Raw genomic sequence first — 26,114 nt, 5'->3', positions numbered from 1 at the left:
GCTTCCTGGATCTATTTGGACTCGAAAGGATCCTTCATCGTTCTTCGTGTCGTTTCGTTTCGATAGTCTTCTGGCTTATCGGGTTCTTTCGCTCGAAAGAGTTAGATATATGTAGAAAAGTTTGTATGGAGTGTTTAGAACGCTGAAGTGTCGTCATTTATCTCGGCATAATACGTTGTTACGTTATGTGCATATAAATTATCATTGTGCATGAAATATATTACTTAATATAATTTCATCCTTTCGTAGCAAATATTATAATTTTGATGCATTATGTGTCATTTTATGTAGTGTAAACGTATGTAGATACATAGCTTTGAAGAAGAAATTTTTCCGATCTTTGTTCCTTTAATTTTTCGAACTTTATTGTAAAATTCATAAACATTATTAATTTAATTTATTAATTGCAACTGCGAACGTCTATACATTTATGGGAAATTTAAATGCGCTAAATTGTACGAAATATACGTGCCGCGTAAACGTGTACAAAATATCCAAAGTAATGCAAGCTATGCTTGTATATATCACAAATGCACTAAACAGTAATTAATTTACCAAATCTACGCATAATCACATTTTGAACTTTACACAAAACCAACTCTCTCAAACACGTTGAAATTCGCATTATTCATACCCTACGAAACCAGCCCGGAAACCTCGTTGCCAAACCTCGAACAAAACCAACACCATATAATCCCAATCCACAAATACCTAAGTCACACAATGCCAATCGACAAAATTCGATATTCCTAGGCCAACCGTTTCATATCGCTACATATCGCGTGGAGGATGCATTCGATATCGCCACGACGTATCGCGAAAAACAGGCACATCCGGTAGGACTTGTCTCTCTCGTTGCCACCAGAGAAGTCTCAAGAGTGGTGTCTACAAACTTTGATTACATCTGCCAGCGGTCCATTTCTAAGCCACGACGATGCAAATATAGACGCGTACCGACACCTTATTCCTGGACGTCGTCGCAGTCGTTCAACCTCTATCTTCGTCTTGGCCGTATTTCTCGTCGTCCGCTTCTACTCCTCCTTCTCTTCCAACTTCCTCCTTCGAAGACTGTCCTGGCAGATTTACCAGGCCCGGTTCCGGCCGTGGAAACCCATGGAAACGTATTTAAGCGGATGTCCCGACGACGCGAAAAGTAATTTCGTTAGGCGGCAGCACGTGAGCCGCCTGTCAAAAGTACGCGTCGACGATGAAAATGTGCCTCCGGGACACGATTGGATTTCCGGCGGACGTCATTGTAGCCGGCGAATTGAATCAACCGGGAAGGTATACCGGGGGCTCCGAATCGTAGACTCGCGGCCGATAAGCGACCCGTAGCGAAGCCAATTTGCTCCCGTTATTTCGTCCGACCTACTCCTCCTTCTTCTCGTTCTTCTTCTTTTCCCGTAGTGTTATGCTATTTCCTCTTTCATCCCTATCGTCGACGCTTTCATACGTGACAATGGGCGAGATATCGTTACGTGTCTTGCATGTAATCCACTTGATTTTGGCCTTTTTTAATTCTCGATCTTTGTGTTCAAGTTTCTAGCGTTTTGCAAGATGTAGCCGTACAGTGAGATGGAGAGGTTTTGTACGTTTTATTATACGACCGTTTTCACTGGAACGAATCCTTCTTAGGTTTCATTGCGGAATTTTGACTTAGAGTTTTGAAAGATACACAGCCACTCATAGAAGACTTGGTGCATTTTATAATAGCACTTTCTATCAAAGTGAAATTCTCAGGTAGTTCTGCGAGTTATACGCGGACAGAAATAAAAAAATATATAAATCGCGCGTGTTTGGAATTATCCATGCTCATGCGTTATTTCCCGCATTACCTATATTCTTGACTTACTTATTCATAACGAATCACTGTCTACCAGATTGTACCACGATCGCAAAGACACCCAGTATAATACACCTGTGATAAACCAAGATGGAACAAGCGCTGTTCGCAACTGGCAGTTCTTGGAGCCGCTTCAATTAGCGTCTCACCTTAACTTCTTCGTTAACTTCAGCCGGCGAGCAATCGAGCCGCTCCACCCGGAAATTAATTACACCGCGATAAAGCGGCGGGAGGTCCCTCTATATCGAGACAGAATCGCTGGAAGCCATTGGAGCCCGGTCCACGGTCCGATTTAATAACCGAAGGAATCTCGACCACCGATAACGCGGCCGATTACCATTATCGCCAAGATGGCGGTGCCGCTTTTAATTGAACGCAACGAACGCAGACCACCGTGGACAACCGCGTTTGCCTTCCGAGAAGCACAAATCTGTCGAGTAAAAGGGAACGGACGTCGTTTCTACGAGTTCCCGCCTGCCAAGTCGTATAGTATGCAATATCGGTTTGTCTATAGAGGCTCTTACAGAATTATGGGTCGATTAGAGAACAACCGGCAGAGGAGAATGAGGGACGCGTGTTTTTCAGCCTACTCAGATTTTTGAATTTTTACTTTTCAATCTTGATCTCGTTTTAGCAAACAAAAAGTATTTGTAACGTTTTAAACGTTTCACCGTGGATTGAGATGACGGTATGTTGCAATAACTTGTGTTTCAAAGTACAAAAAAAGGTGTATCATGCGGATAATCGTAGCAAGAAATGAAGATATTTTTTACCATTGGAAAAACATAATTGGGTGAGAAACTACCGAAAGAGCGTAACAGAGTTAATTGTTAAATTAAGAGATGGTATAATTTAATACGTCGTTATCGTCGTATCATTCTTTATCTCGTATGTGCGCTTTCTATTTCATCGATTTTAATCTTATCTTCGTTCTTGTTAATCTCAATTTTGAAACGTCCTATACTTATACCTTGTCGACAATGAATAGCGAATCTATGCATATTCTTCGACCAGCGACTTACTTTAGGCGGAACCATGGGCATGAAAGATTCTTCGAAATTTGAGTTTCAAGTACGTATCGAGATATTTCTGAGTTTGCAAGAAAACAGAGGCTTGGTTGTTACAGCGTCGTAAACGACGCATTATTGTATCATTTTGTTCATGGAAGTCGAGTAGCTGTTGAAGTAGCGCTATGAGTTCCGAGAAGGTGTTTCCGGCCATCCTTAACTGGTAGCTGGAATGAGAAGCACGTTTTCGATAATCGATACGCTGAGAATGTCGAGATGGTTGGATTGCCGTAAAACGAGGGAAGAAAAATTGTGAAACTATCGGAGCTTGTTTTTTTTTTAATTTATGGCGAGATATTGAATACAATAGAGAGGAATAGTAAACTACAAATAAAATAAAAATTTAAGGCCATGTTAAATCTACAAATATAAAAATATTTAGTAAGAACGAAAAACTTTAGAAAATTGATAAAATATAGGTTACAGATTAATAAATTTTCTCGATATTCAAGATATGTAGGAAATATGTTCTTCTTTAATATGATTAATAATTGTCGATAGACGGCAATATTTAATAATTGCTATTGGAATCTCAAAGAAACGACCTTTCATATGGAGCAACCTGATAAGTATTGTTCTTATTCTTGATAGTTCTCCCTCCACGAGATACTTCGCTAAATTTCTTCATTTCGATGTAATATAATTTCGTTCGAAACACCATAGAGAAGTCAATGAAGTTACGTGGGAAGATAAAAGGATATTAAACGTCAAGTGAAAAATACATGGACAGATAGTAACTTCTCGGTCTTAGAGCGTCTCATAAAACTTGCTTTACCGTTGTGCAAAACATTGACGTAGCGATATTAAAAACGCAGTAAGAAAACTAAAGGGAGCTTTCAATGACATTAAAGAGCGTAGGAAAAGCGAGACAGAGATGGTGAAAAGTGGTGGCGATACGTACGACAGAGAAAGACGAATATAGGCTTGCTAAAGTATGCTGAGCTTCAACTCGTCTATATTACAACTTCTGTAACAAAATTAAAAAAGTTTTCACAGTATATTAAAGGGAAATATGCGGAACACGGTGTTATTAGAGACTCAATAGACGGATGAATAGACTTAGAGTAACATCGGATAACGTTGCACTATTGCGAAGAATGTAGTTACATTAAATTAGCATTGTCTCGGGAGATTTGTTGGAAAATGAATTTGGCGAATATTTCGCAGATTATGAGTTTAACCTGATTAAAATATGTTAAGTAAAATATGTTACAAGCATTTTAATACAATTAATCTACTTTAACTTTCTATATCTGATAACATCTTATATTATAGCATCATTTAACTACTTTTCAAGTATCTAGAATAAAGATTGTGATATCAAATTTAAGACGAGAGAGATATATCATAGTTCATAAATATCAATTCGTTCATAAAAGATTAATCCCTTAAGGGTAAATTTTTCCTTGATTTATTAATCAAAAGAATTGATAAAAATCAACTCACCATGTAATTAAATATAGAATATATTTTTTACGGGCATATAGATATTTTAGTACATACAATATCACAGCTGTAAAAAATCCATAAATGAATTGCAAAAATCATGGAGTAAACTATAAACAATTTATGCTCGTATGCATCATGGACAAGTGTGTTAATTAGTTACGGATAGATTAGTCCTATAATAAAACTGATATAATCTTTAAATCAAAGAGTTCAGTAACAAATGCTATATCATGATAGCGGAGCAACAATTAGTACAGGTAAATGTAGAATATTTTTTTCTGACAATGTTACCTAACTCATTCACATTCGTGAAAATTTGTTAATTCATAAAATGTATTTTATTTTCACCAATCTAATAAATTTACCAACATGGCTCGCCGATCATCATCGTGACAGTCAACGTGTTAAATGACTCATGTAAGTGAGTAACAGTTTATTTTTGCTGCTCGAATTTTCCGTCTTGAGATGGAACGATCGTATTTCGCAGGACAGATAATTCGAGGAACGTCGTTTGCAGATCGTGGGACGATCGATCGCGTTATCAAATCAGATGCAGCTGAGTCTTGCTGCATAATCCACTTTATCGTCGATTCGATTAACCCTGAACGAGGTAAAACGAGCGTGGTTGGCAGCAATGGCTAACGAAGCCAATGCGAAGAACACGACGTCGCCATGTTATCATCCCTCCACTTTGTCCTCCTCTACGTGGCGTCGATTGAAAAGCTTCGAAGAAGAAGGCAACGGCGAATTGCTAGCTGCTAAAGTAATAGCAAAGTGCGGTAATATGTCTACCTAGCGAATGAAATATCGACAGAGAATCGATAGAGAATGTTTGATAGAGAATATTCTTCGGCGATATAAATCATGCCGGTACGATGGAATGCAGAAGTTATGGATCTGCAGGGGATGATTCTGGAAACTACATTTTTTTCTGATATTGTCTTCTCTGAAGAAAATAATACGGATAAACGGTGCAAGAAATTTGGGAAATAATAGAAAATGTTTGTAAAATTGTATGAAATATTATCTTCCGCGAAGAACTCCTGTTTTGTGATGAGAGATAAAATGTTTTTGAAAGAATAAATAATAAAGAATGAATAATAGTAGAAACTGGAAGAAACTAAAGGATATATACTTAAGTTAATGCTATTTACATAATTTATAAGAATAGTCAAAAACAAAAAGTGATCTGGTAGGAAATATGTTTATGAATAGACGTAGAATAATTCTGGTCGATTTATTTATTTTATTTTTCACCAGAGGAAAAGGAATTCCTCGCTCGCTTTTTAATTTAAGAGAGTTGATGTTGGAAAAATTATACAGACTATTTCATAAGCGTTTTATTTAAAGAAGTTTTAAGGAAGTCGCTTTTAAAGCTCGTTGGCTACTCTCGTTTATTTCAACCGAAAGTTAAAGTCGTAAGTTACCTTTGGTATTCAATTAATTGCTGCGTAAGAAACAAGAAAGTTAAGATAATAAGTGGGTTAAACTTCGAAATCATTACGTATTCTCTCGGAATTAACTTTGATGAAGAATTGTTACACGAGTATCGTACAAAATCTGGCTCATTTTTTAATAATTCTATTGTAAAAGAGAAACAGAGAGATTTCCAAATTCTTTCTTTTTTCAGTTTCTATTATTGTGAAGATTCCAGATTTAAAAATCTAATTAAATCATTAAGAACCGTATGGTGAAGTAGTAGGTAAATAAAATAATTTATATTAGTTTTGTCAAAATACGAGTACAAAAAATAAATTAAGATAATGGATACTTTTAGCACAATTTTACGATACAAGTCAGAGACACAACAAAATTATCATGATTTAAGGGAAAATACTTTATCATAGCGTTGTAAAATAAATACTTCAATTTCTTCGAACTTTATAAAGCCATTATTGCATCTAAATAAACGAACTAACAGTGATGATTAGTGAAAAAGATATTAAGCATATTCCTAAACTTCCTTTCCATAACCACGATGCTAAAAAGAATTGAATAGCTTAAGCTGTCTAAAACAGAATATTGACCTTTAGTATGCCAAAGATGACAAGCAAATCTTTGGAATTTCTTTAAGTTAAATAAATGTAAAATATCAATATTAAGTAATATAGCGTAGTATCCTTGTTTTATATTTAAAACAAATTTATACTCTAATTCGTTTATTCGCCAGACATGAAGCAAAGATTTTTAAAAACCAGCATCCTAATATTTCCACCAATAAAAGAATTCTAAAATCCATAAAAATATCTCTCTATATATGCTGATACTATGGTGCAGTAATGATTTCTAGCTATTGTTTCATTAATCTCCATCGTGTGGACAATTTAAACCTTTCATTGGCAAATATATACGTTTTTTCCAATTTTTTAGAACGAAATCTTCGTCAGAAAATGTCCCCGTTTCTACCATTCTGTATAACCATGTATTCATTACCATAATTCCCTTTGCCATTCGTCTATTAACCATGTCAGTACCTTTAACTAGAAATTTCTGTCATATCTTTTTAGTATTAATTCTTTATACTTCACTGCAGCAGCTACGAAGATCTCGATAATGTAACAATTCTTTTCTCTTATATTATTTTCACCGATAGAAAATGCAAAGAGAAAGGAAATTACTGCATAAATAAAATTAAAAATTGTGCATAAACTTTCGCCCTTCGAAACGACACTTTTAATTTCAATAAATTTTTCTGCAAAAATGTATTTATTTCAAGGCTTGTTTTTTCTTCTGGACTTCAACGTTCCAGCTGAAGCTGTAACTGACTTTCAAATTCAAAATTCCGTCAAAAATGTTTACCACTGGGAAAAGCTATACTCGACCAGGAATTTTTTCGGAGCAAACGTTTCCGTAGTTCGAAATTGGAAAACGGTGAACAGGGAAAAGTTTGCGTTGCCCTTTTTCGGCGGCCGATTTTCACTAGTATGAGCTCTCTTCACAAGCGAAAAGTCACACGCGTAGGTGGACGCGAAAAACAAGTGTTTATCGATGTCACGTACCGATGCCGCTTCGACAGATTTTTTCGCGCTGCTGTTTACCCACTGTCAACACGCTTTTTTCATTTAACGATTATCAAGAGGATTGCCGCCTATCTCTGCTGTCGTACTCTTCTCCATCGATGAAATGCTCCGGGGTTGCATTTTAAATACTTTCTGTTTCTCTCTCTCTCTTTCTGCTCTCTACATGCTGTTCGATACTCTCTTTTTCTATTTCTCTTCTTCTCCCATCTTTTCCTTTCTATTTTGCAACTCTTTCGCTAAACTGTCTCTGACCATCGTCAACGAAATGCCATGATTACGAACGCTATACCAAACTATTCGTGATTTGATCTCCCGATTAAAAAACATCTTCGCTTAAAGTCCACTTTGTTTCCATTCGCTTGTTTTTACGTCAGTCACTCTTTATTGCTATCGCTGTGTTTTCCTTCTTAGTCTCGCTGTCGGAATTTTATTTATCCTTATGCCTTAGTTACTCGACTTTGTGTTCTCTATTTTTCTACACACTTGATTTTCCAAACGTAACACACTTATTTATTATTAATTTACTGTTATTTTATGTAAAATAATTGCGGAAGGAATGCAGCCAATTATTTTCCGTAGTGAATTATCATCATTTTTGAGACGTGTAATTGTATATCGTAAATATCTTCAGAAATAACTGTGAAAATAAGTAAATATACAATAATAGGAAGTAAAATTTGGAAAGTTTAAATTTTTCAGGATAGAAAGCTTGAAAACGTGGAATTTTATAAAATTAAGAATTTGAAATTGTAAATTTAAAGATTTAAGAATTGGAAGAATTGAATCTATAATTGCGTGAGTTCTACTTATCATTTTACAAGCAATAATTTGAGAAATGATTGCCATCTCTTCCTACAATCAACCTTTCTACGTGTTTTATTAATTACTTGTATTTTTATCTTCCATTGTCGTTTGTTTATCGTTTCGGTTCATTATTTGCTTCGTAATTCTATGTTAAGGGTCTTAAATTTCCATCCGTTTAAATCATCGATTCGAAAAAGCTTGTTTTCCCTTGTAACCCAAATACCCTGACAGCTTACAAGTTTATCGATTTCCCTCGAATTACGATTGGACAAACACGTTGAACGATCTCTGTAATAAATCGGATACTAACACAAGTGATGGAAATCCAAAAATACAACCCGATTTGTCCAGATTTATCATCCATTGCAAACAATCCTCAACCTTTCTGCTTTCAAAACAACCAGTAAATTGTCGCGTTCCAGTGTAGAGAAATTACATTTTCACGTGAAATATCGCGATTACGATCGAAATTTGTAATTAGACGAAATAACATCGTCTTGTAACAACATATATTATACATTGCCTCATATTTCCTGCATATATTATTGCTATTCAGTGTAATACGATGATAAATCTATTTTATATGCGAAGAAAACGCTATAACTTACGTATTATAAAAGCTATGTTCCAGGGAAATTTAAGAATTAGTGGAATTATAAATTGACAAATTATATTATTAATTTGGCAGAGAATTAATTGAGGACTACTTATTATTTAAAAGTAAAGAATGCTTTAAATCATTATTATGATTTTATTATAATATGATATCATGATTTATCATAGTTATGACATTATCATTAATATTATATTACATATACTAGATTTATAATTCTATAATTTAATATTATTGAAAAATATTAATTTCTTAATTCTATCAAGTTTAATGTCATTGAGAATTTTATATTTCATAATATATCATTCAATTTAGAAATAATTCTCTAAACAGATACATCAAACACAATTTGTCATTTTATTCACTGTGATAAAATTATAAACTCATTTAAGTATTACACACATCGTGCAGCACTCTGACTTTGATACGTAAGAAGATCAAACTCTATAGTACTGTAGTATCGTGGACAGATTGTCTCAGAAATATCTGGTGAACCATAAACAATATTGCGAGAAAACCTAAGTGCCGTCAGGCCAAAAGGGTCTGGACACTTCAATAGACCGAACGACCCATCAATGTATCGTCGGTGTTTCAGTCGAATAGTTACGCGGGAAAAAGTGACCATGACCGCGGACGGTTGCGGAACATGTACGTGGTGGGGCTATGAGAAAAGACAAAGGGACGCTTAAGAGAGAAAGACGAATTAACAGGCAGTAGTTAGTTGAGAAATCAAAGTGTTGTCAGCGTTGTCAGAGAGAGTGTTGTCGAGGAGGATGGTCAACGTGAAAGAGAGCGTTGGAACCGTGATGGCGAGATTTGTAACTATTTAGTTGTCTTAGTTATAACACATTACTGTATTTAGTTCACGTTAAATAACCATCGTTTCCTGTTTAATCTATTCTAAATACATAAAGAAATCCTACAGTATCTCTGCGCGACATTAAGCAGTTGATTAAATTTCAATCATGTGTTTCAAGCGAATTAAAGCGACAAAAAGGATACCGCGGCGAGTCAATGGTTTACAATTATCCTCTCTCCGGAGCCTTTCGATAGTTGAAATCGAACCGGAAATATATCAAACGACTGGTTCTCGCAGCGCGTTCCGCTGCTTTGGCTCGACATTCACCTGTGCCCGGGTCTCTCACGGCAATTATTCCGGGGCGGCGCGACGACAATATCCAGGCAGGCGAGAATGGAAAAACGACGAGGAGGAAAGCAACCGGTCGGATCCGAAAAAAGGCCATGGCCGCCACGGTTGAAATTAAAATCTCACGCAAGACTTAAAAGAGCCGCTAAAAACAGTCCTTCGCTTCTCGTTTCGTCGTTGAACCGGCGTGTCTGGCTACGAAAACGAGGAAATAATTTGCGTTCCACCGCGTCGTTGTCGTCAACGTTTCAACAAGAAGACCACGGAATCAGGAAGAGAGAAAAAGAAAGAATAAGAAAGAGAAAGAGGACGAAGAAATAGAGGAAGTCGTTGAGTAGGCCTAACTCGTTACTCGTTCCTACGTCTGGCGTTTTTTGTCAGGTAAAAAATTTCCACGGGAAAAAGGAACCAATTTAATAAGGCCTTAATAACTTGCCAGCAAGGGAGAGCAGACGGCTGTGTTTGACGGCTAACCCTCTTGGTCTCTGCTCTCCTTTCGCGAGAAAAGCAAATTCACGCTTTCTGTTTACCACACCGTTCGAACGAATGATATTTGGCTCGACTGCTTTGCGCGAGTGTTTCAACGTTTTCGTCTGTTTAGAAATATTAGGAAATTTATTAGCAATAAGTAAGTTAAAGTAAAATAAATCGTTCGCCATTATTTCTCGTTTTAATCTTAACACTTTGACTACCACGCCGAAATCGCATGTTTCGCTCAGCACGCCACAGTCTTTTAACACAGTGCATCGTTAAATGCAAGATTTGTTCTTATTTTTTTTATTGATGTTCTAATAAAAATGTTTAATTGTTCAATGGGGCACTTTCTATTTCAAAGTATCTTTTATTTATCGGTTATATTTAAAATGCCCTAACTGTCAATTTTCATTCAATTTTTACAATTGTAAGAAGTTCAAGCGCTCCGGTCACCAATGACCACCGTGGTGTCACAAGAGAAACCGTGGCCAGCCATATATGATCAACGTGGCAGTCATAGTGTTAACATCTTCAAAAGTTACAGATCCGTCTTGTTTGCTGATGTTGAGGATTATGGATCGTAATCACCGAAATAAATATGTAATAAAATAGTTTTGTATTTATTTAATATGTGATTTACAAGATGTTCGTAGATACTCATTACACGTGTTTCAGTACTCATCTAGTCTCACTTTTACTATGCGTACGGAACAGTGACATTCTTTTGTTCTACGAGACACTGCGCATGCACATATATTCACGCACATACTCACACACATATATGTGTATCACTACTACGCGGCTGATCCGATGTAGCTCATAAAATTACATATATTCCAATAGCTGAAAGGAGAGCAAGATCGACGTATAAAAATTCGAGGATCGTAGCAGAATTAAATTTGTCGTAAATAAGTAAAAATCTGTAGCCTAAATGTTACATTCACGCCATATTACGCAATCTAAATCAAGGCGAAAACAACGTGACAAAGTATCGAACAAAATCAGGGCTTACGGTCCGGTAGGCCGGTTTTCACGATCAGCAGGGTGGTCTCGTCGTAGCGGGAGGTTGCTTTGAGCTGCGCGTAAACGACAACGTTTTAAAACGAGGGAAAAAGGGCTGGCGATAAAATTTCTCCGAAGTTTGCTCTTTGTACTGGCGCTCCCTTTCGCGACGAGACAAATATTTGCACCAACCAGGGAAACAGAAATACTTATTCGCGACAAATAAATACGATGAACACAGGAGGGAGGTTTCAGAGGGCTGAGGGGTTGGTTACAAACGACAAAAAGTAGAGGGTGAAAGTTGAAATGGAATTAGTTAAGCACCACTGTCGAGTGGTTCTCTCATCTCTTGTTCTCGTGTAAAAGGAGGAACAACGCGCGTATCTCGAGATAGCGAGATTTTTATGAGATTTTTTGAAAGGAAGGAAAATGAAATTTTTGCCCGGCGACCAAACGACGGACGTATTATTGACTCGCTCTACTGTGTCACTGCGAGATTAATTCAACGCTGCGTTACTCTTTGTTCCAGGGACCTCCAAGGGAACAATATCTCGGTGATATTCAAGACGGACTTTGAGGACATGGCCACGCTTCACGTTCTGTGAGTATCTGTTCGTTAAATAACGAAGCGCGTCGTATACTAGTTGAATTGCGACGCTAGGTAGCGATGGGATCAAGTTCGAGTATCGTTGCTTTGGTAGGAAAGTGATACAACGAAGAGAAGTACATTCTTCAGGAAATTGGTTGGAAATTGTTTGAAATAGTTTGATATGGAAAATTATTAACTCTAAGAGCGTTTAGAATTCTCGAAAAATATAGAAAATTATCAATTACTAGAAAGTGTAGAAAATTGCTATACTTGTCTTCTTACAAATTAACAATTAGTCTTTCGGCTTTATTACGTTTCTCAGAGTGTTTATAAAAAATTAATTCCGCTTACAATGCAAGACAACAGTCTTCATACGGTTGGAATGTAGAAGAAAAGGAGCGATGTTCTTTTATATTATTAGTAGACTTTGCATATGTATGTAATTATATATTTATGAAAGGAACGAAACCCAAACAGAACATTGTCTTGCCAAATGCACAGAATGCATGTAATATGAAAAAATATCTAAATTATCCAAAGTGTAACTCGTTATAATATTTAGCAAGGAAATTTTTCAAAAATACATAAAAATCTGCCATTTAATTACTCAATATACAAAGGAACATTTATCTCTGCAAATGTCTATGTATAATACACATACAGTAGTACAATATAAAAAATATCACTCTTACTATCTGTGCATCCCAATTGTACGAATATTTTTGTTTCTCGCCGTGTCTAGTCTAAATTCGGATCTTCCTACAATGTTCTCTTTTTCTCGTAGTTTTGAAGAAAATTTTCAAAGTTATACCTTCGAACCTGGTTACAATGCGCTTGATCCCGTCACTAACAAAAGGCAAGGGACGGATAGCTTTGGTCGCGTGCTGCAAATAGAATTGAATAGAGTCACGAGCTGAAGCCCGTTGAAGCAGCTCTTAGGGGAGCGAAAAGTTGGCGAAATTCCGGTAAATTTGTCGCAAACGTCGTCCGCGTGGACGCCATTGTTGCAACAAGAAGGCAAAGTTGCTCGAATTCTGTGTGAAACTCGCTCTATGCATAGAGATTGTATTCTTTCCTCGACTGTTTTCAGCTCCGTGACTTCCCTCCGAAGGGCGTAAAGTTTCTTGCACGTTTCGAAACGCGAAGAACGAAATTTCAAGATGAGATCGGCGTGAAACGAAAGTAATTAACGTTAACTGGGTCGACAGATTTGTTCGTGTTCATAATGCAGAAATAGTTAAGACGTTTGCACGCGCATCACATGCACGATATTATCTTATAATATATGAAATGTCCGTTTTTCAACAATCCACTCTTCGCTGAATTCTAAGGGTGCATTTGTACATATACGTACGTTTGTAGAAAAATGAAAATCATATACGAGAGAGAAGATTTTGTAACGATATACTATAATGACAAACCCTCTAGTTAAAAACAAAACCTTTAGTTTAATTACAAACAAAATCTTTAGTTAACTGATATAATAAAATCGGTGTTCAATGCGTCTTTTGCAGTTGCCTATCGAATAATCAAATTCACACCATAGAAAGAGGTGCCTTCCAGGATTTAGTCGGTGTCGAGAAGCTACGTCTGAACAATAATCAAATACGTCACATCCCCGATCTTCTCTTTAGCAACATGATGAATTTAAAGCGCCTGTGAGTACCGTGGAATTAAATGAAATTATCCTTCCACTTATTTATTATTATTTCTGCATGAATTAATAAACAGAGTGAAATAATTGATTCGTTTTTCTGTGACAAAATTTGTTGTAAAAATGGCGTTCATTTAAGGGAATATTTGTAACACGAATATTTTTCGAGAGTATTACATCCATCGATTTAACGCAACATTTGTATTAAAAATACTAAGTAGAAAAGCTGGTAAATGGATTTTGTGAGAAAAGAGAATAAAAAACCTGATTCTGTAAATATCCCAAAATTATTTTTCATTAGATAGATCCCAATGGATGATCTCTCTCGGTGAATAAACTTTCAACAAAAAGGTAAAAATCTCGCGATTCGTTTACGTAAATTAAACATAAAGTAACTTTACGGTGCATAAACTCTTACAAGAAGAAACGGGTAAGTGGCCTTTTTCACTTAGGCTACTAAATAATCTTCGCGAATAAAAATTCATTCATCTTCAAAAGTTAAAAAAATTTTTTTTCGCGCGCATCTGTCTGGCTGAATAAAAACCTCCAACCCCCAAAACTCCAAATCCCACGATTCCCGTATGACAAAAAAAAAAAAAAGAAAATGGCTTTTAAATGCATAAGCTGCAAATATACACAGCGCTTTGGTCAAAACTCAAAATCCCAAGTAATCTTCGTTGAAAAAATATCAAACCGGAAAAAGAACATACGCTTCCATATTACTCGCCATTCAATGGGACGTTCTTTAAACAAGGAAAAGCGAACAGCTACGTACATAACGAAATCATATCAGTGGCGTGCGACGGCCGCGTTTTACAATTCGTTCGACCGTTGACAGGCGTGTTTTGATATCACGAATTTGTTTAAAACGCGTGGCAGCCGTACACGCGGGAAGTCCACGCGGGCGATTCCTCGTCAGTGTCGGGCGCAGCACGGAGGTTATCGCATAAACTTTTCAGACGATGGCCTACATACCACCCACGCGTACGTGTATACACGCGGAAGTACGCGAGTTCGGTTTGTGAAAGCCGCTTTCCTCCTCTCCCCCCCCCGACTCTGCCCATATTGAACACGCATGACTTTGCCGCTCTGGGTTTAAACCTATTTTGCCTCCTCTGTTCTGCTCCTTTTTTAAAGCCGATCGTTCGCTTCTCGCTTTCGAGTTTCTGCTTCCTATACTTTAAAAAATAGAATAGCAAAGATGAGAAAAGAATGGGAGGGAAAAGCGAACGGAAGTTTCATCTATCGACTACTGGGCTACCGCCGCATTTTTAGAAAGCGACTTTTCCAATTCTTTTTTATGTTACCCACACCTGAACGATGTTACGAACGAAGGCTATTGTCCGCGGAAAATGGAGCAGGTTTTTCGACGATCTGTTCTTCTCAGCTCTGTCGCGGTATGCGAGTTCTTATTTTTCGAATGAATTGTGTTTTAGAAGAACGAATCTGTATTCGATACTTCTCTTTGCTATTTTCGTAGGATACGTATTTTTAGTCAGTATACTTCGTTGCTGTTTTATTATTTCGTCGATATTTGTATTATCGTATTATTAAAAATTGTTATTAGGAAAATACCCTTCGAATATATCGATGTATAATACGTAATTTAGGAGTATCGTTAATTAGAAATTGCCAGATTCGCGATCGCACCGTAAAATAAGCATCGTTAAGACAGTTTTACACGAATAAAGTATAGATAATACTAGAAGAATCCTTAAAAGAAATTATAATTTATTAGTAATTATATGAGCGACTTACAATACTTGGATGATCAGCATATAAAAATTGAAATGGAAGAAAACACTCGCTGCTCCTTTCTACAATCCCATTCTACCTTTATCTACAATCAACCAGTCAGTCGAAAAATTCATGCTTCATAACCGACCCCGGATCAAGGAGCAGTCAGCCGCTGGCCAGCAGGAAGATCGAGCACCCAGCGTCAGGAATGCGATCTAGCGAGATTAACACGAAGATCCACTTTTCCCTTGGAGTGCTTCTCGATCCTGAATCTTAATCAACTGATCCCAAGTCTGTCACTTGGTCTAGGATAAAAAAGAGAATGGGAACACATACAACCTCTATCATGATTAAACAGACATAGCTTCTGTGTGAATGGTACGCCATGTTAACCTGCTCGATGGTCAAGAAATTTGTTCACTATGAAAAAAAGAAAGGGATACTTCTTCTATTTATGTGATCTTCGATGATATAGAAGTGAAAGGGGAAGAAAGATAAGAAGAGAAGACCAGAAGAGAAAAACAAAAGAAGATGTAAGATTAAGAAAGGAATATGGCGGAGGATGGGCCCATCTATCACGTTGTGAAGTGGTCAGATGAGAACTCGAAAGTTCTACGAGTCTCGAGGCCTTCCACTCTGCCCTCGGACACGAAAACCTATAGTCTCTGATGATAAGGCCGGGATCAGCCAGCTTACAAAAGGACGTATTATGTTGCGAGATTCTCACGGGCATCCGGACGCTTGATAATCCTTCATCCGGCGTGGATAAGTCGATGCCCCTGTAGGAAACCAGAGAAGGTTAACACAAGGATGGGGGTGTTGCTTGGCGGAACAGAATAGGACGTTTCTATAATATTAGTTTGTCCCAAAAGTCCCTTTCGTTTTATAAGGGAATAATAGATGCACAACATTTTTTGTTTTATATTATTTTATTAAATTATGTGGATTATATTTATAATATGATTTTTATAATTTCGGGGCAATATAGTGCGATTGTAAATGGAAGTTTTAACAATCAAAGTTTATACGACAATTTTTAAACTTCAATTCTTCCGATCGAAAATTACTACACGACTAGCTATATAATTAAAAGAAACGAAGCTACACAGAACACACGTTTATATGAATTTAAAAAAAAAGTACTAGTAATTAAGGAATATATTCAACTAAAACGTGTTCTCAATCTTCTCTCATCAATTTTACAGCAATTAAAATAGATCCACGTATTATGAAGCTTCCAGATATGGGACGTAAAAAAGAGTTAGAAAGAACAATATTTAAGTAATTATTCCAATATGAGAATCAACGTAAGTAAAGCGTGGAATACTTTTATAATAACAGTAAAAATATTTTCTTCAAAGAAAGATATTTAACCAGAGTAAGTATATTACAGCGACGCGGTAATAATACGCAGATTAATCGGCCTACGTTTAAGCTTATTAAGCTTAAGCTTTCTGAATTTAAAAACACGGATTGGCTTTTCTCTTGAAAGTAATTAGTAATACGAAACTAAGGTATTGTATGAAATATTCTCTTCATTGAAACCTAATTATTTACGATCTCATCTCATTGAAACCATTTACTTTAAAATCTCTATCAACATTTACGTTGAGAGCTACATTATTTAACACACGCAATTTTATCCAACATGAAATCACGCTAAGTAATTAATTTTATCTTACCGCGAATCTAATAAAATTATAAAATTATAAATATAACAGTAAGCTTACTCAGAATGTATTTATAATATATGTTAAAACAACAACGAGCATAGATTTTTGCATCGTTATCCATAATACGTACAAACTACATTATTAAATTTACATTATACACATTTCCTTTGCATCTTATTTGTAAATATGTAAATTCTGTTTTCGCTTGTAAACGATGTACCATGTACTCATAACGTTATCGAGTTACGTTATCGACTTTCGAATCTTCAAATCGATTTCAAATTTTATCCATACGTACGTATATAATCGTGACAACGATGCCTCATTAAAGTGCTAATGAACATTGGAGATGTTTTATGCAAATATACGTAACATGAGAAAGCGAACTGGCCAACTTTACTTTTTTACCAAATCCTGAATTACTCAGATACATAATTAATATTAAACATCTTTCGAAACAAATTACTTACTTTCATCAATTTATTTATCAACAGGATACACCATAAATAATCGCAAATTCCGAGACAGATATTAAAAAATAATGTTCGTAACTTGTATGGAAAAAATGCATCTCTTAAAAACCTTATGGAAAATTAAAAAACGTAAAAACTACCTAACAATACAATCTCGCGATCAGTAAAAAATGGCAGATTTATTCACAGCAATTATTCTAGACTCACCCTATCCTACACATTTTTCTGATTTTTCTAACGTACCGAGAAAATTGATTAATCACGCTGCGCCGTCCCACGAGAGGTTTCCGTACAAGCTAGCAATCAGAAGGCGCAAAATATTAATTAACTGTACACGAAGATTCCTTCGATTCTGTGATGTGACCGTGTACCATCGTTCTGCGAAGAGCTCTGTCGTGTTTTCTGAGGTACCGTGGAGCACAGACGGAACAGCGTAGAACGGAAACATGTGATTAACCCATCGCGCAAATGTAGAAAGCTATTCGAGGTGGTAAGAGGATGAAGCTCCGCTGGTAATAAATGGTTTGACACAATGGAAAGGGGCGCGGACACGCGGCTGATTAGTATCACTACGTCGTGTGCAAGCATATTGCTCTCAGCTTGAAACGCGATACCCCTCGAACCTGTGGTGAACGTACAAGCTTGTATTTACGAGGCAATAACATTTGTTCGCTGTACACTTAAGCCGATAATAACCGGGACAAACGTTAGCCACGTCCGCTTTGACAACCTGGTGTTGCGGTGATTTAAGCAACGAAACGGTCCACTGAACGTCTTGCGATTCCTAGCCATCAAAATTTATGGACGAAACGGTATTTCGTCGCGTAAGAGACTAGGCTTCTTTGATTCTAGATATGGTTGCACGAAACGTTGTTCTGTTTACATTTACAACAGCGACAGATTGACACGCGTCTTATTTTCTAATGAACTCTTTTTTTAAATCAAATTCAACATTTCATTTTCATAGGTATTAAATTTGTATAGCCATGTAAATTTGCATAGTCAAGCGCGTGTTACCATTTAAATTTCATATTATATGAAACTGATTATTTGATTTTGGAATTAGACATGTATCCTTATCAGTCTCTTGAAAATTTCGAGAAACATTAGTCTTTATAATAGTAATATATAATATTAGTCTCAAAATACTGGAGGTAGGGTTATTAATTTTGAAAAATTGTTAAATATCAAAGTGGAAAAGCTAAATGAGAAATGTGGAGTAAATCTTAATAAACGAATATTAATAAAAGATCAAATAGAAAGAGAGAGAGAGAGAGAGAGAGAGATGCATTTGGTTTAATAATAGAAATAATATATCGAACAAGAAACGAGACCAGGACGAAGAAGGAAAATTGAATGTAATTTTCAGCAATTTTGCGCGTAACATCGTTTATCATAGTTAGCCCGCAGTTATTACATGCAAATACGGCGTAATTTATCATTAACCATGAATATGCCTAAGTTCCTTGAATATTTGCGTAATTATTTTGTGCGAAATTGTGTCATGAATACAATGTTAAATATCTCGGACCTTATAATTATTGCACCAATCATTTCTACGAATATTAACATTCCCTGATTTTCCGTCTAAACTATGATATACAAGGTACAAATGAAAATACCGTAGTCAAAAGATAATTGCTTGTGCAGAAATGAATTAAAAGCCTGAAATACAATTTCTTCATTCAAAATTTAGTAAGAATTGATTTTCAAGATCCGCTACATGCAACATTTATGTAGATTTTTTTTACGAGTTATTGGTCCGGAGCAAGTACAAAGAAATATATTTTATCAACGACGATTTATTTTATCTACTGCAAAGACAGACAATTTCTCGATCAAGATACTTCCACTTTGTTTTCAATTTTCCAGAAATTTTTGAACATTTTTGAACGTGTAATTAACACTATACCTAAATTATAGTTACAAGCTACGAATACTGTTTTACGGAAGACAAACTATTCCCTTATGATCTCAAAAGCGGTCACCAATCAGGTTCCGTTTCATCCAACTCTTATCGCGGTAACACAAAGCACAGTACCAGCAACATTTGGAATCGAGCACTGACTAGAGAGACAGAGAGACAGAGACAAAGAAAGAGGTGGAGGAGGAAGAAAGATAGAGAGACAGAGAGAGAGAGATGAGAGAGGTCCAGAAGGTCCTTTTGTTAGTTCCACCGAAGGAGCGGCTACGTCGAAATTCAGTAATTGCTTTCTGGATTGGCTGGGAGCACGGTGGGAGTTTAATCTACCAGCACTGATCTCAGGCAACGCGTTCGAAATTATTGAAATTCTAGGGAATTTACGGGGGACAAAAGTGCTACATCGACACGTGGACACTGCTTTTCATCAAGGAAAAGGAAAAGAGTAGGAAGTAAATTTAATTATCCCTTGTAACCCTTCTTCGAATCGCACCGTCAACGGAATAGAAGCATTCCACTCATGGTCGTACCAAATTGCTTGTTCAAATTAGGAACTTATCATGATCAAGCTACAACACCAGTCCCAAATGAAACCGGCACCACTAAAAGCCTGGCCTTCTCCTTTTGCTCCCGGCACGTCTGCGTGGCCGAAATTCGGTAATTGCTTCCAGGATTGGCTCTGGTAAGCAACAGTCTAAATTTGCTGGTTCTTGCTTTATCAAAGCGTTTCGAGTACGTGGAAAATAAATATTGCAATTCAATTCGTTCAACATTTTTTCTCTTATTTATTTTGAGAATTAATTATACGTTGGTTTAGTTCTAAATAGTAAAAATTACATGGTATGTATATGGATGATTATGTATACATTTTCATATGTGTGTACACTTGCTGACGAAAGTATTTGAATATTTACCATAGAAAACTTGTATGAGAAAATCGATATTCTACGTGCTACATATTACAAAGCATTTCCGGAGTTCAGTAGATGTTAAATATGGTTCTACTGAACATTGTGTTTTACCAATATAACTGACAATCGACCGATTAAATACTCTTCTGATCTCTGTGAAATATATACTTGTTTCAGACATCTTGCAATTTCTATACATCTCTCTAGACTCGTTTCAAACTCTACCCACATAATCGTGATAGTCTCGTTACAGTGTCAATGAACTTTCGAAACGTTTTATATAACACACACAATGTATTCATAAAAGACATGTATAAGTGTACTAGTAGGTTGGTGAACCAGTGTATATTTCTACACAGATACAATACCACGTTAATTCAGCGTACTTAAAATTTACGTGAAATCGTAATAAAATTGTAAAATTATAAAATTACAAAAAAAAGAGTGTATAACTTATAACACGCGACTCGTCAATTCACTATTGTATGTGCTACTAGTTTATAAATTATTAGGCAAGAGGAAATTTTCAAATTAATTATAGAAATAGATACGATATGTTATTCAATACAAATTTCCTTTACTTATTCCGGATTTCCTTGACTCCACCGAGCTTCCCTTTCGAGCCTTTATCTCTTATTTTTGTTACCTCGTATTCGTCTTGTCGAGATGCTTTGTCCGTAGCCTCGGATAGCGGACATAATTACAGACTGCGAATCTCGTAGCCAATGGATGGTCAACGGTGAACCAGGCGCCGAGACCTCTAACCTATCATCGCGAACGTCTGGTTAAACTCGTGCATCGAGAAAAGGTTCGAACGGATGGATCTTTGCGGAGGAACGCGAGACGTAACGCAATCTATTTAAATGAACCCTACGGTTTAGCGAGGGATCCATTATCGTGATTGACTCTACCGTTAAGCGCGCGTTGCACTCGAAAAACGTTGCGTTGCCATGCATTATTCATGGTGTTCGCGTACCGAGGAAATTATGACGATAAATATGATGAAGCGCATTCTGTTAAGAAAACATTTTCCGGTTAATTTCGCAACCTTATCCCGTGGTGAATATCAAAAATATGTCGTACTATATCGATTATCAATAGCAAATATGTGGATATGGTATAAGTTAACGATAGCGTTGGTAATTGAAATTAAATTTAACATGCATGTTGATTACGTTAAGCTATAGGATGAGAGATGTTAATGCTTATTTTATGTATACCATCGAGAGTTATTTCATTAACAAGCTTCTTGATTTAAATTTATCGTATCGGTATATTAATAGTTTTGCAAACAATGTTATTTGTAAGTTTTTGATGGTAGGTAACTTAATATGCTTTATATTCATGCGATATTTCATCGAATATCTCAAAAAGTATTGGAGGTATCAAGGAAAGGCTTCTACAAAAATTGATTGGCATAAAGGAAATTAATTGTTCCTTCGTATTTCTATGATCAACGATTTGACTCAATGTCAAGTTCATTATTTTTATGGAGGAGTCTACGCGATTTTATTACCATAATATCATGTCCCTTTGTTAAAATAATTTTCACGATCTATTACGGTAAAAGTAATCTATTTCGTATTTTAAAAGATTATAAAATTGTGAAGAACTATAGAGTCGCAAGTCAGGCGTTCTACATTAAATTAAATCATATATTATTAAATCACATTTAAACTGTTTTAATGTCAATCTCTGTCGATGCTGGTATAGATAATTCTTTGTACTGTTATTCTTAATTATTAATCTGAAACTGTATCTAACGTTTTTGTAACTAACGTAAATATTTCCTACAAATGACAACGTAACGCCTTCTTCGAAGAGACATTGCTATTTCATAGAGAGAGAGACGTGTCACGTGAAGCCGCGGAAATGGTGACTCGTTACTCGTGTAACGACCCTGTGAAACCTTAAAGAAGCCTATAGCCACCCACGTGACTGACGCACGTGCACGCGGTCACACGTGAGTTGTGGACTGTCTCCGAAGAATTTCCATGGGGAGGGTCATCCATGGAACCGTAGTACATAGTTGACACTCGACAACTTTTTAAATTATTGATCACATGTAGAGCGAACTTGATACCAACTGTAGCGAAGTAGAACATACACCGGTGTTGTTCCACCATTGGAAATCAGACTTTAATTGTAAGACAGAAAACTTAGGAAAAGGTCAATGCACCAAGTATTAGAGTTCAACTTTCTTGCTTTTCACGATCGATGACAAGCTCCTTCTTTACAAACATTGCATTTAAATAAATAATTAATCGTAGCAACGTAATAGTTTCCGTAAACGACGTTTGTTGAACTTTTTGCTGTATTTTTATTGAAAATTTGCTGAGTTTCTCAGAGAAAAAGAAACTAACCGAGTCGATAATTAGTTTTCTTAAAGAGAAAAACGAGTAATTTTGATTTACTCATAATCATCAGGCGATTACAAATATGTCGTGCTTTTACACGAGTATGCTAGATCATATATGATACAGATCAATTAGGATTAGGATGGTTTTATCTTATCTCCCTTATCCACTTCTGGATTCGAAGCATCTTTTTAATTTAATCAATTGCTAATGTTCTTCACAGTGTTCCTGTTCAAGGATTAACAGACTATCAAATAAAGCTGCAAAGAAGTTGTATTTAGTAATGGAAAATATGTTTTAGATTAAGTTATGTTGTAACTTTTTAAGGAAAGTAATAAAGTTGATATAAAAGAATAGCACTTCTTTATGATTCAAGTCAACATTGAATTGTATAATAAAAATATTCCCTTTTAATGTACGCCATGGTACAAGTATTTCCGTTTTAAAAAAGATTGTTCTACCGAACTAAATTTTAATTTTCAGTATTTTTTTAACATCTAATAACGATCATTTTTGCTGTAATAATTAATGGTGTCCTGTTACAGAGACCTTAGCCACAATCAAATTGCCACGATTGGACCAAAGACACTCAGAGGGATTTCATCCCTAAAGTATTTGTAAGTGTAATCTTAACAATTCCTCTGGACAATATCATCGAAGAACCGTAATTGAAACTCTGAGTAAAGTCAAACGCAAACTAGTAGAAGCGATCAAAGATGCGTGCTCTATGCAGTAGTATCAGTCGCATTAGTCAGACACTAGTCGCATAAAGAAAGAGAATCGGATTTTTATGAATGAAATAAAGTTTTTTTCCTATATCGTATAAAAATAAGCGTAAAAAAAAGCATTGAAATACAAAGAATTTGTCATTAATTTATATCAAGATAAATAAACTTTGTTATCAGGTATCTCGACAACAATGTGTTAACCTGCATTGACGAGGCATCGATACGAGAGCTAAAGGATTTGGAAGTACTGTAAGTAGATACATACAATGCAATTATAATTTGTCGATCGACGATTAAATACATAATTTTGATATATTGTTTTTCTGTTGCAGAATGTTGAACAACAATAAGTTAACGACATTAGGCAAAGAAATGCTCAGTGGCTTTTCGCATTTACGAACATTAAAGCTGGTGGATAACCCATTATCTTGCGATTGTCACTTAGCTTGGCTCTCTCGACATTTAAAAACTTATCCGAGGCTTGGACAACACACGCGATGCAGCTCTCCAATTCATTTGAAGGATCGAAATATCGCTGATTTACAGGTTTGATCGATGCGAAATATTCTTACGCGTTTTCAATTCCATGGAAAACGTAACCAATGAATTGGACGCAACATTTAGAACTGAAGTAATCAATACTTCGTTTTAAACATTGTACAATTCTTTCACATACGTCTGTCCATGATGGTATTTCTACTTAGTCTAGTTTTCCATTAATCAATACTTCCGGTTAGTAAGGATTGGTACTCTTCTTCTTCCATTCGTACAAGATCAGTTTCTAAGAGAAATTTATTCTATTTTTATAACACTCAGTATTCAAAATATCGACATTTACTACTGGTTTCCCTAAATAAAAATTTATCTTTAGAGCTTTAATACTAAAACTACCAATATGTAATGTGTTTGTGCTTCTAGATTTACTGTACATAGAATATTACAATTAAAATATGACAAGCGATCACTGTGCATTTACTTATTCTACCTATGTTCATTCATGTAGAAGAGATTATCAACCCTTTGGAATATTTTAATCAATTTTTAAATATCTATAACTGATAGACAGTCTCGAAACTAAATCTTTTATTCTTCATTTTCATCATAATGTAGCTTGTAGAAGCAGTTCTTAAATTTTCTTTTCCATTTCCAATTTTTCCAAATTCCATCTTTTGCTAAACAATTTATATTCATATTCCCATTACAGTCAGTATTGTAATAATTAAGAATAAAAGTTAATATCATAATAATTTGCTAAAAGACCTTACAAATTTTTAACAATTACTAACACAGAATGTCTCTCCTGAAAAGTTTTCTCTACATAGTCGCAAAAGTTTGGTAATTTTAGTATTAAATTATATTTACCACGTTTCATCTTAACCAAAATATTTTCTGGTATAATCTGGCGAATTTTTAAAGCAGTGTCTTTATCGTACTGAAATCTTTCATGTGTCTGTCCGCGAAACAGGAGCACGAATTCAAGTGTTCCGGGCTGGTTGAGCGAACAGGATCAGAGTGCAGCGCGGAACCGCAGTGCCCGCATCCTTGCAGATGCGCTGATGGTATCGTCGACTGCAGAGAGAATTCTTTAACGAAAGTACCCACCCATCTGCCGGAGGATACCACAGAACTGTTCGTACACACTATTTTGTCACAACCTCCGTATAGAATTGCCAATTGTTTCCTATATTCATAAAATTCTTCGCTATAACGACAAAGAAGTAAACATCGAATTTGACGAACAATGACAATCGAATTTTAAATTTAACGATAGTAACTAAATGAATTCGTATTTAACCAATGTAACGTAAATATCCCAGGATAAATAAAATAACAAGTAAATGTAGTAAAATTTGGTTAAAATTTTTCTCAATTTTATCTAAAAATTAAGAACGAATAATTCCACGAATAAACTGCCTGTTGCTGGTACAACAATAAAATGAATGAAATCACATCTGAATTTACATTACAAGAATAAACAAAGCTAAAAATAACAAGAATAAATAAACAGCAAGTGCAAAAACAAATCAGTTGCATTACAATTGGAGAACTCATGCACATTCGTTTTCAACACGTTAGAAATTGTCACGGTCGTTAATAAAAACCAATTAATTTGATATCCACGAAAATTTCTCCGTATTCTATTCCCGAGGCAATTTCTACGCGGAAAAATCAAGCGGTCGTTAGCCTGAGAGTTTGTTAACTTATTCTCTATGTTGTCAATCATTCGCAGACGTTTGGAGCAGAACCGTATCACGGAAATCCCGCCGAAGGCTTTCTCCCCGTACAGAAAACTGCGCAGAATGTGAGTGACGTTCGCGATTAATCCAATTTATGTTTTTCTTCATGTTGTGTTCCGAACGCGATTTCATTTCGCCTGACGATGTTTTAATCCTTGCCATTTTTTTCATTGCTCGTCAACAGCGACCTCAGCAACAATCAAATTAAAAAGGTGGCGGCCGACGCGTTCCACGGCTTGAAATCGTTGGAGTCACTGTACGTATAATGTATAATAGGAAAATTTACAGCCAACTCGAAATTAGAATATTTTTCTGACTGAAGCTTTTCGCTTGATTACAGTGTGCTGTATGGAAACAAGATCACCGAATTACCTGGTGGGTTGTTCCAAGGCTTGACCAATTTGCAGTTACTGTA

The 26,114-nt window shown here is 35.9% G+C and overlaps 1 protein-coding gene across 2 annotated transcripts in view; it reads left to right on the top strand.

The window, feature by feature from the left end:
- Nucleotides 1-26,114, top strand: part of LOC122570008 (protein slit) — a 624,369-nt gene that overhangs the window by 568,704 nt on the left and 29,551 nt on the right. For both annotated transcript variants that reach the window (XM_043731792.1, XM_043731791.1), the window contains 9 exons: nt 11,949-12,020; nt 13,523-13,666; nt 23,280-23,351; nt 23,640-23,711; nt 23,795-24,008; nt 24,928-25,091; nt 25,693-25,764; nt 25,884-25,955; nt 26,040-26,111. In XM_043731792.1, coding sequence (XP_043587727.1) covers nt 11,949-12,020; nt 13,523-13,666; nt 23,280-23,351; nt 23,640-23,711; nt 23,795-24,008; nt 24,928-25,091; nt 25,693-25,764; nt 25,884-25,955; nt 26,040-26,111 — 954 coding nt within the window. The remainder of the gene's footprint in view (nt 1-11,948; nt 12,021-13,522; nt 13,667-23,279; nt 23,352-23,639; nt 23,712-23,794; nt 24,009-24,927; nt 25,092-25,692; nt 25,765-25,883; nt 25,956-26,039; nt 26,112-26,114) is intronic.

This window comes from Bombus pyrosoma, linkage group LG8 (genome assembly GCF_014825855.1).
Source record: "Bombus pyrosoma isolate SC7728 linkage group LG8, ASM1482585v1, whole genome shotgun sequence".
NCBI classification, from domain to species: domain Eukaryota; kingdom Metazoa; phylum Arthropoda; class Insecta; order Hymenoptera; family Apidae; genus Bombus; species Bombus pyrosoma.
Note: the sequence above shows the minus strand (reverse complement) of the source record. Positions and strands in the feature narration are given on the sequence as shown.